Genomic DNA, 17,834 nt, shown 5'->3' on the forward strand with positions numbered 1-17,834 from the left:
ATGCATGTGCAGGTGATTAGCACAGTATCTGGCCTAGCCAGGGGCTTCATCTAAAATATGTGCTAAAGGAAACAAATGATGTTTTTACAGCTCCGTGAGCCTGCGGGCATTCTGTAGGGTCTGTTACTAACCAGGAGTCTGAGCAAAAGAGGAGGTTACCTCTTCTTTTGCTCAGAAGAAAGCAAAAGAGGTCAGAAGGAAGGAGAACCAAACAGGATAGTAAGGGGCGTGACTGGCAGAGAAGGCAGGAGCAAAGTCTAGGGTACCTGCACCTCAGAATTGCATGGTTTTCCTGATAGGGTGCCAGCGAAGGCTTGGAGCTGAGACTCGGTAACTTACATACCCTGAGCAGTGCACACACACCATCTGTGTGGTAGGCTACAGAGAACAGTGACGTGAGCAAAATGGAGAGGTGCCAGTTAAATCATTCAGTCCTCTTAAGTGGACTGGGGTCTGAACTAAGGAAAGAGCTATCTTGGCCCCTAAAGCAAGGGACCCAACCCTACCAGACCCAACACCTCCTTTTATTACAAGAATAATATAACATCTACTTCTCTCCCTGAAATGAAATTTGTAAATAATATACCCTGCCTACATATGTAATTTCAAAAAAAGAATGATTTTCTAGCTCCAGTATGAGAGAAATAAAAGCAAAATAATTTACAATAACATAATGCATATTTTAGTATATTAGAAGACATCATGATGTCTTGTTCCTCTTTCCAATGAGTAAGTTCATGTTTAAAAGGAATAAAACATGCAGCTGAATCTGGTCAGGTCTTTTTTGCTTCTAATTGACATGAAAGGGGAGCTAAGTAAGAAAGTTCCTATATCTACAGACGTACAAGTACATATGCCATTGACATTAGTGGGGTAGCTGCAAATACAGATCATTTGGGTATGTCGCCCTGGAGATTCAAATAATCTGAACAATGTTGACTTTGCTGCCATTTTTCTGAAATGGAATCAGCTTATTGGTGACATTCCAAATCAAACAGACATCCCTTGATTTATGTGACAATCATGTTCCTAGCAAAGTCAGTGTATATAAAAACTGTGCCAAAGAGTTACATCCTGTGAGCCCACAGGAAAGCCCAGCAGGACATGCAAAGGCTGTGTGAGAAGCAGACCGTTCCATGTTGTACAGGACAGCCGGGCACTTCATGAGGTGTCTGACATCCCTGGTCTCGCCCCACCCATTACGGGTAGCACCCCAAGTGTTAGTGAGAACTGAAAATGCTTTCACAAATGCCCAGAATGCTCTCTTCACACCACAGCCTTCAAGGGATACAAGAATAAGGGGGGAAACACATTTGAGGGGTAAATTTAGCTGTCTCAGAAAAAGGGCTCTTCGAGAGCTGAGACTTACCGGTGCTCGTATGGGGCTTCTTTGACCACCCTTTCTTCTTAAAAGAGGGCTTCTAAAGCCCTCTTAAGAGCAGACACTGCCTTTCCTTGCTTTTCTGAATCCAGATCATCTTTATAAATACTAAGTCTTCAGTGTTATGCTAATGATTATTCCTGAAAACCATTCCAAAAGTCCCTGGTTTTCTGGCATGATTTCTCTGTTACCTTTTATATGTGCCATTATTTATCCTCCTATGACTCGAAAACCTTTATTGTAATTTTCCTACGCTTACCTGCCTATCCTAGCTGACTTTCAACACACACAAGTTTGCTCTGGGTGATTTCAGGGCTGGCACGTGATGGCGGGTAGTACATCTTCCTTATTTCTTGGTGTGATATCGAGGGACTGGGGCCACCTGTAACATCCTCCGTGTGTCCTGGTTATGACCCTAACTCTTCTCTCCAAGTGCGGTACAAGATGTGGAGCCATTACTAGGGCTGTCTCACAGCCTCAGACAAGGCCATGGCTCACGTACCACCCATCCTGGGTCCCCCAGGGACCCCTCCCAAGTCCTGAAGTCCCATGTCAAAGGACTCAGGGTAGCCCTGGGCACCTGTCTTTACAACATTGCACATGAACCTGTTGGGCATCAGGTAGGCACTGCCTGTTTCCTCCTCTGTACCTGTTAATGCTGTGCCTGTGTATCCAGGTGGTTTTGGGTGGGCCCAAGAAATGTCCCACCAAGCCAAAAAAAATGTGGAGCTGTCACTGTTCCCTTGTTATCTGCTAGTAGTTTGCTTAGGAGGTTTTGATAGTAAAGGGAGGACAAAAATAGTATCTTGCTACTTGGGCGTGTACAACTAGGTACCATGCCTAACACTTCATCTAGCACAGAAGGGTTTTTTTTTTTAAGTGTGTGAAACTCAGATGTTTTATCTTCTTTCTCTCTCTCTTTTTTTTTTAGCTGACATCTCAGCATCCGTATGCTGAAGTTTTCATTGGCCAGCCACACGTCTGGACTGTTGACCTCGGCAATCAGGATGAAGTTGAGGATGCGGTGAAAGCAATTCTAAATCAGAAGGTTCTTTGTTTTATTTCATTTTCCCCCATTTGTAAACTGTGAACTGAAAAGTGTGGGGTGTATCACAGGACCTTTGTATGAGTAATTTCCATGTCAGCTTAACCCTGACATCAGAAAATAGCCAAGCCATTAGCCTGTGGGTTTCATGGGTGTTCTATGAAATGGGAACAGAGCTGGTGTCCAGATGTGTGCGTGGTTCTGAAACCCTTCGACACGACTCCCGGGTCCCAGACATAGTAGTAGGAACTTGGATCATAGTACTTGCTTCAGGGACCTAATGATGTGACTCCCACAAAGACCTGAAAAGATAGACTTGATCTTCTAAAAAAAAGTGAGAATGAGGAATGTTTAAAGAAATATTCCTGGGTTGTACTTTTATGTTGCATCCATTTATTTGGCTTTTCTACCTAAGCATTTCCTAAAATTTTGTATAAGTAACTAACATCTCTGGACTCTCTTGATCAATTCGGGCAGACATATTACTAAGTACCAACTGCGCACCAAGCACCCCCTGAACCTCTCTGGGGGACGCTGACTTCCGTAAACTTAGTCAAGGCTGGCTTCCTGCGTGTGGGAAGCTTACCACCAAGCAGGAGAAGTTTAAGTTATCCTCTCTCCCAACCCCAGCACTGTGGCGGCTTCTGTCAGGTGTACCTTTCCCCTGCACTCCTCCTATCAGAGCACTTTTTCCATCCTGTTAGGATTTGTTAAGGGAAGCAGTACAGACGAGGTTGTGAAGGCAGACCGAAATCAGACGGTTTGGGTTCCAGCTCTATCTCGTACTAGCAGCATCCCATCCCCTCGGGCAGTTACCTAGCCTTTGAGTCTCAGTTTCCTCATCTCTAATGTAGGCTAATATTATGTACTTTAGAGGGCAGTTGTGGGGATTTAATGAGATAATGAGCATAAAGAGCTTACGGCAGTGTCTACCACATGGTATGTAGTTAGTTAGTATTATTAAGTCAATAGTAGTATTATTTTTATAATAATATACTACTCTTATTTTTTGTCATTGATAGTCTTGATCTCCACTAAACTCTAAAAACATGAGGGCAGTGAATACATCTGTTTAACTTTCTGTATTCTGAAAACCCCGCTTAGTGATTTACTCAATGGATGGAGAGAGGGAGGCATAGATGTTTGCAGAATGTGTTCAGTGCCAATAACATGCCAAAGACTGAGGAGTGTAAGTTGGGATAGACTTTCTTGAAATTGCAGCTTTGAGTTGCCTTTTACAGGATGAGCAAGAATTTGCAAAGCTAAACTGAGGAGTGAGCTCAGAATAGCGTGAGTTCCAAGCCCAGTGTGAGTAAAGGGAAGAGCCTGGAAAAGCATGAATCCTGTGAGGACCGGCCACTGACCCATGTCAAAGGCCATCTTTCCCTTTTGAGAAATGAAATGTGCGTGGCCCACTGAACGGCCAGTTCCAGTTCACTCAAAACACCTCCAGGGGAACAAGAGCACAGCTGTGCATCACCACGTTCTGTGCCCTCTGAAGAGGGGGTAGTTGTTGACTTTTGGTATAATTTCTCAGAGTTCCCATTAATGATAGATGATGTCAATCCTGGCCTTGACAGTTTAGGGCAGAAGTCCCCCAGACATCTGGTGGACAAGCCAGGAGAGTGCCGAGTGGAGTGTGGTGCCACTGGACTCCATCAAAGTGTCCCCCGCACATCTAAAGCTTCCCCACCAGAAAGTCATTCTTGTGGAGACTGAAGGTCTTTCTTCTTTCTTAAGTCTCCAAGTCCCTTAGTGTATCAGGAACCGCCATAACAAAGAACCACAAACTTGGTGGCTAAACAACACAAATTTGTTTCATGACAATTTTAGAGGCTAGAAGTCTGATGTTGGTAGGACCATGGTCCCTTTTTGTCTTCCACTTTCTGGTGGCTCAGGTATTCTTGACTTTCAGCTACAGCACTTTAACCTCTATCTTCGTCATTGTATGGTGGCTTCCCTAAGTGTATATGTGTCTGTCTGTCTTCTCCACTTTTTATAAGGACATCCGTCATATTGGATTATAGCCCACTCAAATCCACTGTGACCTCATCTTAACTTGATTACATCTACAAAAAACCTGTAACCTGTTTCCAAATAAGATCACATTCACAGGTACTAGGAGTTAGGACTTCCTCATATCTTTTGGGGGGACTTCCATAAACCTAGTCAACCACAACCCACATACTTAGTTAAGTGCACATCCCCCTTAAGTGGAGTAGTATAAAAGCTAATATAGAGGTAGGAAACCTTGGATCACGGAGTTCACAAACTTTTTCAATAGCAGATCCCTTTCGTCAGGCAGAAGTCAAATGGGAGTGGGCACTGCTCACTCCTACATGACACGGGCTCATTTCACTCTGTGGAAACCTGAGTGCTCCACACTCATCAGCCTTTTTTTATCATATTCCAAAAACCGTGTAGGGCCACTTGTTTTTAAAAAAGTAATTATTGTAGCTGATAGGCAGAGAGAACCTCTTTCTACACATCTGGAATTTGTATACCTGTATGAGCCCTATCCCTTTTACTCCTTCTTCAGTTGAGAAGATTACGATTGAAGGAAATTAGCTAATTTACTCAAGATCATACAATTCATGAACAGTAAAACCTGGATTTACACCTAGGTCTTTTTGACTGGTTGGTTAAGGTAATACAGAAGATGAAAGGGAGAAAAAAGCATGAAATGAAGTAAAGGGAAAGATAAGAGTAAAAAGGATGAAGTAAGGAATGCGATTAATACACAATGATTGTCATTAAAATCCTTCCACTGGTAAGAAATGGGTCAGAAGTGGGTGTAAAGGTTTCCATCTTTAATGTACAAGATTTAAATTATATTAAAAAAACAAAAAGACAATTAAAAAAAGCAAGAAAACAACTTATCATTAAGAGAGGAAACAGTGAATAAAACTAGACCTAGAGATGGCTCAGATGTTGGAAGTATCATACAGCAACTTTCAAATGCTAGGATAAATACATTAAAAGCCTTGGTGAAATCAGTAGACAACATATGTGAAGAGATGGGGTATTTCAGCAGAGAGGTGGACACTTCTTAAAAGCCAAATGAGAAAAAGCTAGTACTGAAAAATACAGTGTCAGAAATGAAGAACTCTTTCAGTGGGCTTATCAGCAGACTATACACAGGAGAGGAAAATATCAGTGAACTTGAAGACTTCTCAGTAGAAAGCTTCCAGATTGAAACACGGAGAGAGTGGAGGAGAAGGTAATGGAAAGTTCCCAAAGCCAAGAACCATCGCAGCGCGGGACCTGCACGGTGCAGCCGGCAGTCATCCTTTCCATGGCAGGAGGAGTGGCACTGCTTTGTCCACAGAGCAGGGTGACCCAGGACTTTCCCCTGCTGCTCCACAACTGGCTCTGCTTGGGTTTCTCAGTGACTGGTTGTGGTTTCAGCATTTCCTTTCATTCCTTGACTTGTAGCTGAAGGAGTGTCATGCAGAAAACTGTCTCTCTCTCTCTCTCTCTCTCTCACACACACACACACACACACACACACCCTCTGATCTGTACAACAGCTTCTGCATCACAGGCTCACTAGTGTTCTTCAACCCCAGAGCCTGGCATCTGCTCCTGTCCACCGCAGGATGGCAGCTCAGGGTGGCAGAGGTGGCTTAATACACTTTCATTTTTTTGCTTTTCCTTTAAGGGAAAATTGTTTGGCTTTGTCTCTTTTAAAACAGTGAACTGCATCACAAAGCAATGAATGAGTCAGCCTCCCTTTGGTTAAACCGAGTTTGGTTGCTAGGACAATACAGGAAGAACTATTTTTCTATATACATTAGGCCCTTTGAACTCATTCACTTCCGTTTCCAATGGATGCCCTTTGGAATATGTTGTAGGAACAGCCCTCAGTGTTCAGCCTGCTCCCAACCACATGACTGGAGCTGCTGTCTCCTGACAGATGACCACTGATGTTTACTTCACTCTGGAAATCCCACCCGTCTCCCTATAAATGAGCCCAGTATGCCAAGTCCTCTGTTGTCAATTGTTTGTTTGTTTCTTCTATGAACCTTTGAAAAAAGACATGTCTCTAGGCCAGTTATAGGAAGCTTCTGGAATCATCCACTGATTGAATATATAACTAACCTTTAAAAGAAAATATAGAGTTTACACTTGGTATGAAGGGCTATGTCAGGGTTAGAGGGGACACAGCAAGTGAAAAAGCTTGAGATGAGAAGGCACAAGCTCAGAGCAGGGAAGTCAGTTTCCAAAGTATTTTGAACTTTTCAGAAATGAACCATCTAGGAACAGAATGACCTCTGTTCTAGCAGAACAGTCATTCCCTAACAGTATAATGCGTAATGCTTTTAGCTCAGTTTGGATGAATGTAGCAGAGATGGTGAGGTACAGCTTGTGTGGTGCACCATCTAGTTGTATGTTTGAAGATAAGAAACTAGCAATCACAGTTTAAGATTTAAAATGTAGTGTGTAAATTAACACAAAAAAAGAGAGGCAGCCTCAAGGCTGCCTTGAGGCCAACTGATGGTGTGCCCACAGAATGTCCTCTATCAGTTGTCCCATTTTCAGCTCCTAGATGTTTCGTCCAGGGCTCTATCCTATAGTTTCAAGATAGGCAAGTATAGACTTCAGAGGGAGATCATGAAGGTGCCCCTGTCTCCTATCACCGACAGTGCTGTCGGGCTCTAGGAAGCTGTAACACGCTGTTTGCCAATGGTTGTCTGCCAAGTGAAATTTCCATTCCAGGTTGGAAATGCTGGCTGGCTGCCCCGCAAACACAGGCTTCACAGTGCGGGCAAAGCACCGTGCAGCAGAGTTCGAACTCACACTCTCCCCTGTCTACCAGTGGCACAGTATTGATCAGTCTGCCTCCCCGCCCCACCCCCCAGCAAAGCTCCCTGTGAGTCTCTGGCCACCCTCTAAAGTAGTTCAGGCTCCTTAGCCTAGAGATCTCAGTGCTTTTGTGGAAATCCAGTGAACCTCTTCCCAGCCTTGTCTCCAGCCTCTGTGATTCTGAGCTCTACCCTCCTGCTGTCTTCTTTGGTGTCTAATCCCATATGACTTACTCTACTTGGAATACCTTCTGCACCTTGGCTTGCTGGGATCACCATTGACCTTGACAGCCCAGCATGAGCATAAGTCTGCTTTGACCTCTCAACCTCTTAGGACCCTCTACATGAACTCTTTGTAGCACTTTATCACTGTTTTTTTTTTCTTTCTTCACCACATATGATAGTTTTGGGCACATGTCAGTCTCACCTATGAAAGTAGAATAATGCTTTTGTCACCACCGTGGTTGCTTAAACCACTCATCGTGTGCCTGTCTCAGAGCAGTGAGCATGCATTCACTCAGCAGCTGTTGGGGCGAATGTTGAGTCTCTGTATGTGCCACACTGCTCAGCACTGAGAGGCAAAGACAGCCCAGCAGCTGCAGATGCTGCCCCGGGGGCCTTACCTCCTCGAAGTGATTCTCCCCATCGTTTGCTGAATGCCTTCTCTGTGCTAGACACCGAACTAAGTGCTTTGCTTTTTCTCCCCCTACATAATCTTCACCACAACTTCAAAGAGGTAGGTTTTTCTGGTCACCATTTTCCACATGAAAACCTGAGGCTCAGAGACAGGAGATAGTTGGCTCAGGATCCCACAGTTAGTAAGGAACAGTGAGGTTGTGAGCCCACGTCTCTTAACTTCCAGGTTCGTAGCTGCAGCCCTTCACAAGGGTGACTACAGGGTTGGCAGCTGAGTGTGAGCAAGTCAGTGGAAGACTGGCTGTCTCAATTCCTTGTCTTCCTCTTGTGATACCATGTCTGTTTCCTCAGATTGAGCCGTACATGCCATATGAATTCACATGTGAGGGGATGCTGCAGAGAATCAACGCTTTCATTGAAAAACAGGTAAGGCTCTGCAGAGACCATCTGTCTGCTGTGTCCTGCTTCCTGCTATGCAGGCAGGCTCTCATGAAGAGTTAGGAGCTCACCATGGTTTTGTGATTATTTTCCTGATTTGAAAGACTCCAGAAGTTGGGTAATGGTTTGTTGGAATTCTAAAGCATGCCCTGTCATGGTCATCCAGCAGAGTTGGTCTGTCCTCGGGGAAAAATGTTCTTTATGACAGTGGCAGGCCAAAAGGAAACTTATGGGAGAAATGGGGTGGTCAAGATGGCAACCTGCCTTCGCTGGGTTCTGAGAAGCATCGAAACTGCTTGGGGGCGGGGCACAGAGACAGCCTCTGGTCCCGCCTGGTGGTCTTTTCTCACCCCAAGAACAGCAAGAACTGAACCCTGTTGTTTGCAAGCATTTCTTTAATATATGCTCTCTAACTCCAAATATGTTAGGACTTTTCAGCAGTTTTCAAACATCTATTAAAACAGGACCCCTTTTCAAATGAAACTTTACATGAAATCTAAATATATAAAACAGACAAAAGCAGAACTTGACTTCCAAAGCAGGGGAGGGTTCTGTAAGTTCCGCGACCCCGTCAGAGCCTGGGCGCTGTGGCTCGTGCTCATGGAAGTAAAGGCCAAGTGTGTCGTTGCTACCATTTATGACTCTGATTCCTCAGGCTTCAAAAGCGACAGATCTAGAAATAGGCAGACCGAGAACCCCTGCAGGTGGGGAGTGTGAACTCTTTGACCAGATTCCAGAAATAAGGGGCTCCCCTTAAAGGGTATAAAGCAGAGTATCTTGGGGTGATCAAGAAATCTTTACACAATAGGGGCTGAGGATTGTGCAGACTAAAATAGAAATGGTATGTTAAAAATGTAAGTAGGCATAGATCATAGGCCCAGTATAGGTTGCACAGGTAAGATTTGCATTGACAGCCCATGGTGAGCAGCAGACAGGGTGCTGCTGTTGCGGGGGGCTGCAGGCCGAGGCTTCGGGGTGGCCGTCTGATCCTCTGATTTTTTTCGGCCAAGGATGGCACACTGCAGCCAGCCACCTGGGTTCCGATCCCATCACCGTGACTTTGTCGTTGTATGACATGGGTGTGTTACTCAGCCTCTCTGTGCCTTAGTTTCTACTCCGAGGAAATAAGGTTAATAATAAAATCACAGAGGGCTGATGTGAGGGTTCAGACAGCTAATACATATGACGTGCTTAGAACAGGGCTGGCATGCAGTGCTCAATAAATGCAACTGGTATGTTGGTTACCTAATACATTCTGTCATGTACAGTATTGAACTACATTCTTACATAGACCTATTTTATTATTATGTATTATACAGTGTTACTCATCAGACTTTACCATGAAAGCTTAGCATTTGAATTATTATCATGCAGTTTTTGTCTGACACCTAAATTAAGAATGACAGTATCATCCTCTTAACTCGAGCAGCCATTTACCTACAGACTTCATGGCAGTGTGTACTGAGCTCATCACAGTGCATCACCTCATTTAATTCTCATGTGACCCTGGGAGGTGGCAGTAATGACCCCACTCTCTGGATGCTGGGGACTCAATCTCACAATCACAGGCTCACAAGTCCTGGAGTCAAGGCTTGATGCTGGGTGGCCTGCACCCAGGCCTGCACCCAGGGCACTGCGGGGCCGGGCCGAGGCAGGTGGCCTACGTTTCTCGTCTTGTTTTACCACAAGCAGCTGCTGGTCCCCACTGAAGGTGCAGCAGGAGCTGCTGTGGCCTCCTCTGGCAGTGAGTTTTACAACACAGCTCTTCTGACCGTCCAGGGAAGTTGCAGTCTCACCAGGACCCCTGCAGCTGCTGCTGAAACCCACCCCGTCTCCACTTCCTTCAGGGAAAAGGGTTACTCACCACCACAAGTAAAAGGACTCTTCATCAAGTATATTTGAAGGCTTTGCTTTCTTTCTTTTCTAGGACTCTTGAATCCCAGCCAGTCCTTAAAAGTTCTCATGGGGCCCATTCTCTTTAAATCTGTTACTCAGTTTCCTTTCAAGCAGGGAGGTTGTGCACCCCAAACAGGCCTTGCTAATGCTACATAATGCGGGGGCCATGCCGATCTTGTTCACCTCTAAGTGCCACGTGCCTAGCCCTCTGCCTGGCACATAGTAGGTGCAATGAATGAGTGGGTGAGTGAGCACGTGTGTTCTGGCTTTTTGTGAGTGTGTGCACCGGGAAGCTCATCGTGGACCTTATGATTGGAAAACATGTGACTAAAACATTCCAATGAGAACATGCTAATGGAACTGCCCTTCCACACCACCTCCTGGTTGGAGGCTTCTCTGCAGAGCTCTGTGGCTCACAGAAATCCGGAGCTTGCTTTCTTGCCTGCTGTTGTTCGTTCATTCATCTGTTCAGTAAATACATGTCAGCTGTGTGCTGTGGTCTGTGCCAGGGGCTGAGAGAGAGATGTCAAAAGACTTGTTTTTGTCCTCAGGTAGCTTCAAGTGTCACAGAGAGGCCAGCCCAGTCCACAGGCAAAGCCACTGGTGTAGGTTACACCTTGTAACAGTGATGTGACCAGGGTGCTTTGGAATCACACAGCTGGGCCTGCAGGGTGGGGCAGGGGTGGGGAGTCTGTGCTGGAGCACTGGCAGGCGGTGAGTCTGGAAGGCACACCGGGGTGACGGGGTGACGGGGTGACGGGGAGGAGGGCGGGGGCATCAAGACGCAAAGGCCTGGGGAGAAAATACAGAGAAATCCTGGTGAAATACTGGAAGTTCAGCTACGACTGAAGAGAGAGGATGTGAGAGGGCGAGGCTGGGGAGGAGACGGATCACAAAACAAGGCAGACGCTCAGGTGGAGAATTCCGATTTGATGGTGGGACGGCAGGAAGCTAAAGAAAGCTGTAAGGCTGGATGAGGGCAGTGGTGCTGTCGGATTGGTGTTTTAGGAGAACCACTCTAGGAATCCTCTAGGTATTTCTTATTAAACATTCTCCTAGAGCTGCAAAAAGAGCCATGAAGGGACCCATTTTGAGTTTATCCCAGACTTCTGTGAAGGCTTTTATTGATGCCATAATGTTCCCCCAACTCCACCGGGAAGACAGGAAGCCAGAACTCCAGTGGCTGACAGATTGGGTCTTCTGCTCTAACAGGTGCCTCCGGGCCACGGTGTTTTGGAGCTTTGGGCGTTCATTATTTTTTCAGCTAGAGGGATATCTTCAAAGAGCAGTGAGACTGGAGAGAAGGGAGTTCCTGGTTTGAGCAGGAAAGCCTCAAGCTCTGGAGAGGTGGTAGCACCCCAAGCTTCCCATAGGAGCCACAGCCCTAATTAGGCTGATCTCTGCCTCCAAGTCCTCCCTGTGATCTACAAGAGGAACAAGGAAGCTTTCATCCCAGAGCCCTTTCAGAGGTGTCCATCACGCTCACTGAAGGCGGCAGGAGCCAGAAGAGGCCAATTGACCGCAATCGCGAAAGCCCCAGGCATCAACATACAGCTGAGTGTTTGACAGCAGGACACCTACCTCGTGCCTGCCGACCCTGCTGGCGCATCCAGCAAGATTCCTGGCTTCAGGACAACCACTTGCTTTTTCCCTTTAATGTCCTTGCCTCCTTTTTACCGTATGAAAAAAATGTTGATTTGGATTGCAAGCTCTTTTAAATCATCTCCCCCCCCCCCCATGAGGTCTTCTCTCCGGCAGCAGGAGGTGGCAAAGCAAAAATCCTGTTATCCGAGATCAGGAGTGCCATTCTTCCCTGGCCTGAGTGGGCCCCGGCCTGTCAAGTTTCTCGTGTATTTCTTGGCAAAGACTTAGGTGTTTGCCTCAGGCCAGAGAGTATAGCGGGCTCTTTTAAATGAATGGCGATCAACAATGCTCAGATTTCTGAAAACCATACCTATGTTCGTCAACCCTACTTCCTTGTGCTCACATTATTTGGCAGAGAGCTGTGTAATTCACATGAAAAGCACTTTGGAGATATGGAGGGAAAAACGAGTTAACTCCAGGAGCCACTGTGGAATCAGCTTCAGTTCCGGGGAGATCAACTCACCTTGAACTCCTTGGGGATTAAGGACAAGCCTAGTAGCGAATCCGGATAGTCCGGTAGGAGCAGTGGTGGAGGTGACAGGTTGCAGGGCTAGAAGAAAAGGGATGGAAAAGGGGAGAGGTTGTTGTTACTGGACAGGGGCCTGGCGCTGAGCAGGTCTGCCTGGGACCAGCTGGTATTGTGTGGGCTCGTGACTTTGTGCAGGAAAGAATTTGCAATATGAGTCCAGGTGAGCACGAGAACCTTCAAAGCCAAACTGCAAAACGTGAGTTTCTTGGAGGGTTGCGGAACGAAGCTGCCTGGGTCTGGTCTGAGGCCATTACTGCTCTCCCGCACTGTTGCCTTCCTGTTACTGTCCCCAGAGGTGGAACGGAAATGGGGGCCCCAGGTACTCGATGACCTGCAAGTCCTTCACTTCATCCTTTCAAGGTCACTTACCACCTTTTAACATGTATATGTAATTTATTTATCTTGTTTTTCTGTCTTCCTCATTGTTATAAACTCTATGAAGACAAGGGTTTTGGTTCCTTTTTTTTCCACTGAGTCACCCCGGTAGACCTAGGCAAGTCCCTTGCATATAGTAACAGTGAGAGCCAACCACAGGTGGTGCTATTTACATCAGGCGTTTTTCTGAGCACTGTATACATTATAATTAATCACATCTGCTTCTCTGGGAGGTAGCAGTTGATATATTCTGAATTTTACCACAAAAAACTGATGCAAGATTATGTAACTAGCCAAGAGCACTCAGCTAGTGATTGGATGAGCTAGATGCAAACCCAGGTGTTTTGAGTTCTGGACCATTGTGCTTTTCTGCTTCTTAGCAAATATTTTGTTGAATGAATGAATGAGAGCGTACAGCAAGGAGACGAGTTGGCATTGCTGTGTTAGCCTATGCTGAGGTTGACAGAAAGAGAAGACCCCCAGCCTCCCGTGAGCATCTGGGGGGTGGGGACTGGATCTAGGGGTGAGAAGAGGCTTCCGACAGGGGTGGCAGGTACAGGTGTACCCTGCAAGCAGCGGGGCAGAGGGATGGCTCTCGTGGGCAAATCGCCATGTGCAATCCAGGCAACCGGACTTCTTACCTCTGGACCCTGGCGGCAAAAAATGGTTGACCTTGGAATATTATCTTTCACATTTCTAGGTACCTTCTTAAGAGTCACCTCATTTCACCTCACAGGAATTATGTGAGGACTGAAGGACGAATGCAAAGAAAGCTAAATGGACATCTATGAAGTCCACCAGCTGGGGCCAGAATCACAGCCCGGATCCCCACACTCTCCCCTGCTTTACCTGTGACAAGGCACAGGTCCCGTGCTTACTGGGAACACCTTTAGACCTCCCTTTGTTCAGTTTATCAGGTGGTTCACCAAGCGTTAATAAGGTCCTGCTGCTATTTTTTCTATCCTCGATCCTACTGGCCTCCAAAACAGACCTCTGATGGGATGCCAGACCAGCACCCAGTGAGCCCTGAGTAAGAGTGACAGGGGCCCCAGTGCACGTATAATTGAGCTAAGCTCACCTATTGAAGGGGATCTCAAAAAGGTCGGCCGCAGCGGTTTACTCAGATCCGCCCTACTGCGCACGCTGAGGGCACTTCCTCAGGGTGCAGGGTGCCCCATGTCTGCAGACGCAACACCGCTGTTCCTGCAGCCTCTGTGCAAGCACAGGCACCCCCACCCCAGTGAGGGACGGGCCGGGGGAGGTGAGCGTGAGCAGGCCGCCTGCTGCTTGCCAGTCTTCTGCTCGGCTCCATCACTGAGTCTGTTAGCATCACTTTCTAGAGATGAGTGACAGGGACAGGACCAGACTGAGCAGCAAGCCCAAGGCGCCACGGGGAAACAGCTCCAAACCCAGGCCTTCCGACCCGAAGTGCCTGCCTTGGCCACATCAAGTCCTTGTTTATTTTGCCCCTGGGACTACTTCACATGCCACAAGAGGCTAAACATGAATAAAGAGCAGAGTTTCTTAAGAGACCGCTAAACTCAACAGGTCTAGAAAGACTGCCCCCAGCTCTAGCTGCCTGCAGGTGTCATATAAGGAAAGGCACTCGTGGTTTTCTTGCAAGCTCTACAAGCCGGAGTTTGAGCCTTCAGCCACGTGCGCTTCCAGTTCCCTGGCCAAATGAAGGGTTGGGCCCAGCTAAATCCTGAGGCAAAGAGCAAAATTCTCACTTGGCTCCTAGAGGGTGGAGCCTTGGCTTCTACTTGGTGTAGACGGTGTGATCTGACCTGAGTTTTTCTGGTGGTTTTCCTATTCTGGATAGTCACAGAAGAGGCTTAGGTGTATGTGGGACTTAAAGTCTCCTTATTATAATACTGAAATGCCACAGAAGTTACCAAATGTCTCTTAACGATATGTAAACAAAGTTGCTTGCATTAGCCAGCCAGAAAAACAGATTAAAAAGGACCCCTTAACCTTTTCCCAGTGTCCATGCGCCCACTCAGATCTCACCAGCAAAACCTCATTGCTCACCTGTGTCCTCCTCCGTCCTGTTTGATGACAGACTCCTCATGAGATGGACAGAGAATAAGGGTCAGCCAGTATGTTGCCTTATGCCACCAGGTAAGAGAGGGACAGTCACCCGTGAACACCCTGTTTCCAGTCAGGTGCCACCAGTCGGCAGTCATGCCGCCACCCTGTGACCGCATCCAGACCGAAGTTAGTGTGCTGCCCTGCCTCGGCAAGCAGCAGCGAGCTCCAGGTCATCTCGAACCTGGGGAGGTCGATAAGCGTCTTCCCGCCCAACCTGGTGACGCCCAGAGCCATGTGGGGTACACTCCACTCACCCCAACCCCCGCTGCCATGCGTCCCTTTCAGACTATTAAGCTGATCCTAGTATCTCTACATATTTCATTGTATCGCTGTGGTCTCCGAATTACTACTCTTCTGGAATCTTCTGTTTTCAGCTGATAGGGATCCAGGCCTGGGTTTCCAACCATGGTGCATTGAAGGGTACTTTTGGGGTCTCGGTCGCTGATCTAAACAGACTGGAATAGAAGCCCCATGAGTGCCCACCACCTGCCAGTGGCCTTTCTCAGCAGGTAGTAGTATCTGTCTTTCAGGAAGGAGGTAGGAAAAGCAAGAACCATGGGAAAGCATCCGTCGTCATCTTTATTCTTACCATGAGGAAACAGGCTTCATAACGTTACGCATTTTGTCCAGAGTTTCACAGCTGGTGACAAGGAGCAGGAAGTACTTGCAGGGCCCGCTGCAGGTGGAGTTGGGGGCCCATTTCACTTTGCTCTTGTTTGTTTTCATTTTGCTCGCTAAAAGTAATACAAGCACAGGTTTTTAAAAAATTGGGAATGATACAGAGGCCCCTCCTGGGGGCAGCTCAGGCCTGCTTTCCAGGGACCACACCCACGTCTCTGAGGGGCCCAGCAAGGTCAGGCTGCCCGCCCCACCCCAGCTGCAGGGCTCCACGGCCTTGCTTCGCCCGCACCAGCTCCGAAGTTACCCGTCAGCTCCCAGTCCGAAAAGTTGGGAAGGAAACTTGAGGAAAAATAAAACATTCCAGAAGGACACACACTGAAAAGTAAATTTCCTCACCACTCCTGGTCTTGATTCTCCATGTCCTTTCTCAGTGGCACCCGTGCCAACCAGGGATGTCCCTGCAGGAGCAAATGCCCGTTCAGGTGCATCTTTCCGTCTGCGTCCCAGGGTCTGACACAGTGGGAGCACCTCACAGCGTCCTGCGCGCAGCTGCTTTCGCCTCTCCGTGTAGCCCGGGCACAGTTCTGGCCCCAACACAGACCTGTTGCATTTTTGTTATTATCTCTATTTAGACAGTTGCCTGTTTAAATACAGACACCCAGCTGTTTCACTTCTAATGCTTCTATGCTGACCACGCTGCATGGTGTCTTGTGCAGCTGTCTCTGCACCAGGCGTCCCTGCATGTCAGCGGGGCGCATTCCTACAAGTGGGGTTTGGAGCCCGGGATCCTAACCACCACTGGGCACTCCTGGGGCCAGCTGCCCCAGAAGGAGTTAAACTCGCAGGCCCCCTGCACAGACAGACGGCACCTTCCGCAGGTGGGACAGCCCAGGAACTCCAAGGACAGGGCGAGCAGAGTGAGCTCTGGCTGCCAGGGGTGCGTGAGTGCTAGAGCCGGCACTGCTGGCTGCACAGGGTGGCTTCGGGCACAGCCGAAATGAACGCCGGGCCCCAGGTCAGAGCCTCCACTCCTCTCCCTTTCCAGCCCCACTCCCTCCTCTCGCCACCCAGGAGGACGTGGGTCCTCCACCCACGGGACTTCCCTCTGCCCACCCCACCCCCGCCGCCCCGGGACTTCCTTGGGCACACTGGATGCCTCCAGTCCCTCTAGACCCTGGGAGTGACCGGCCTCGCCCCCTTCTGAGCTCCCTACACCTGTGCTGGGGGAGCCTCTCTGAGGGGCTGCCAGGTTACTTCACGTCCTATCACACATCCTCAGACTGTTTACTTCACTGTTGAATTGGTGCGTGTTGGAATTGTTTTCAACCAACAACGCCAGACCCCCCCCCCATCGAAAAAACATGACCCCTTGAGAGGCTGTGTGAGTGACACCCACATGTGTCTTGCCATCTGCTTTGCTTCGTGAAGTTGAAACTGGTGCTCACAAAAGTATCATGTTAGGTAACTGCCAAATTAGGCAGACACTGGGAATTAGAGCAGAGGAAACTGAACAGCTGTTGGAGGGGGGTCCGGAGTTGGGCCCTGGAGGGCGGAGGACTTAAACAGCTGGGTTGAGTGCTTACTGGTGGTAATAACTGGCCTTGGTGCTGCGCGCCCAATGGCAGCACCTCTCGTCCTGTGACGGGAGGTCCTGCTGTCCCCTTCCCATGCTAGGAGGCTGGAAGGTAGAGAGGTGAAGAGCTGGCCCAAGGCCATGTTCTGGCTGAGCCCAATTCCAACCCAAGTTTGTCTGGCTCCCACCTCCTCCCTTCACTGCCCCACCCCTCTCAGCAGACGCCTCCCCTTGTCCCACTGCGCGCGGGGCAGGCTGGGGATCGCCAGCTGCGTCTTTGGTCCCTCGGCTGATAGCTTCATTGTCATTCTAGGACTTCTGCCATGGGCAAGTGATGTGGCCACCCCTCAGCGCCTTGCAGGTGAAGCTCGCCGAGCCCGGGCAGTCCTGCAAGCAGGTGTGCCAGGAGAACCAGCTCATCTGTGAGCCTTCTTTCTTCCAGCACCTGAACAAGGAAAAGGACATGCTGAAGTAGGTGCCGGGTGGGGTCGGGGCAGCTCGGCTTGCCTGTGCGTTCGAGCTGGGTTGAGAGGGGTGAGGTTCTCGTTTCCAGGCTTGTTGGCTGCCGGGGAAGGATTTGGGGAGCAGGCTGCAGCAGGATCCCCCAGAGAAAGTTAGCCTGGCATCGTTACTGTTAGGTGGATGAGGTCACCTGGCATGCTGATATATTTAGAATTCAAATGGGGGTTCTGTATTTGCATAAATAATGTCATGCCTGGTCTTGGAGATTGTGGGAGGTGTTTACTCTGCTAATGTCACACCAAGAACCGTGGGAGTGGAGTGGGTACAAAACCACAAAC

At 48.2% G+C, this 17,834-nt stretch overlaps 1 protein-coding gene across 10 annotated transcripts in view; it reads left to right on the top strand.

Annotated features, from left to right (window-relative positions):
* MGAT5 (alpha-1,6-mannosylglycoprotein 6-beta-N-acetylglucosaminyltransferase) overlaps nt 1-17,834 on the top strand; it is a 346,996-nt gene that overhangs the window by 320,370 nt on the left and 8,792 nt on the right. For all 10 annotated transcript variants that reach the window (XM_053666802.1, XM_053666810.1, XM_053666815.1 and 7 more), the window contains 3 exons: nt 2,313-2,429; nt 8,219-8,293; nt 17,348-17,505. In XM_053666802.1, coding sequence (XP_053522777.1) covers nt 2,313-2,429; nt 8,219-8,293; nt 17,348-17,505 — 350 coding nt within the window. The remainder of the gene's footprint in view (nt 1-2,312; nt 2,430-8,218; nt 8,294-17,347; nt 17,506-17,834) is intronic.

Source organism: Artibeus jamaicensis, unplaced genomic scaffold (genome assembly GCF_021234435.1).
Source record: "Artibeus jamaicensis isolate MK-2021 breed Jamaican fruit bat unplaced genomic scaffold, CSHL_Jam_final contig_1284, whole genome shotgun sequence".
NCBI lineage: Eukaryota > Metazoa > Chordata > Mammalia > Chiroptera > Phyllostomidae > Artibeus > Artibeus jamaicensis.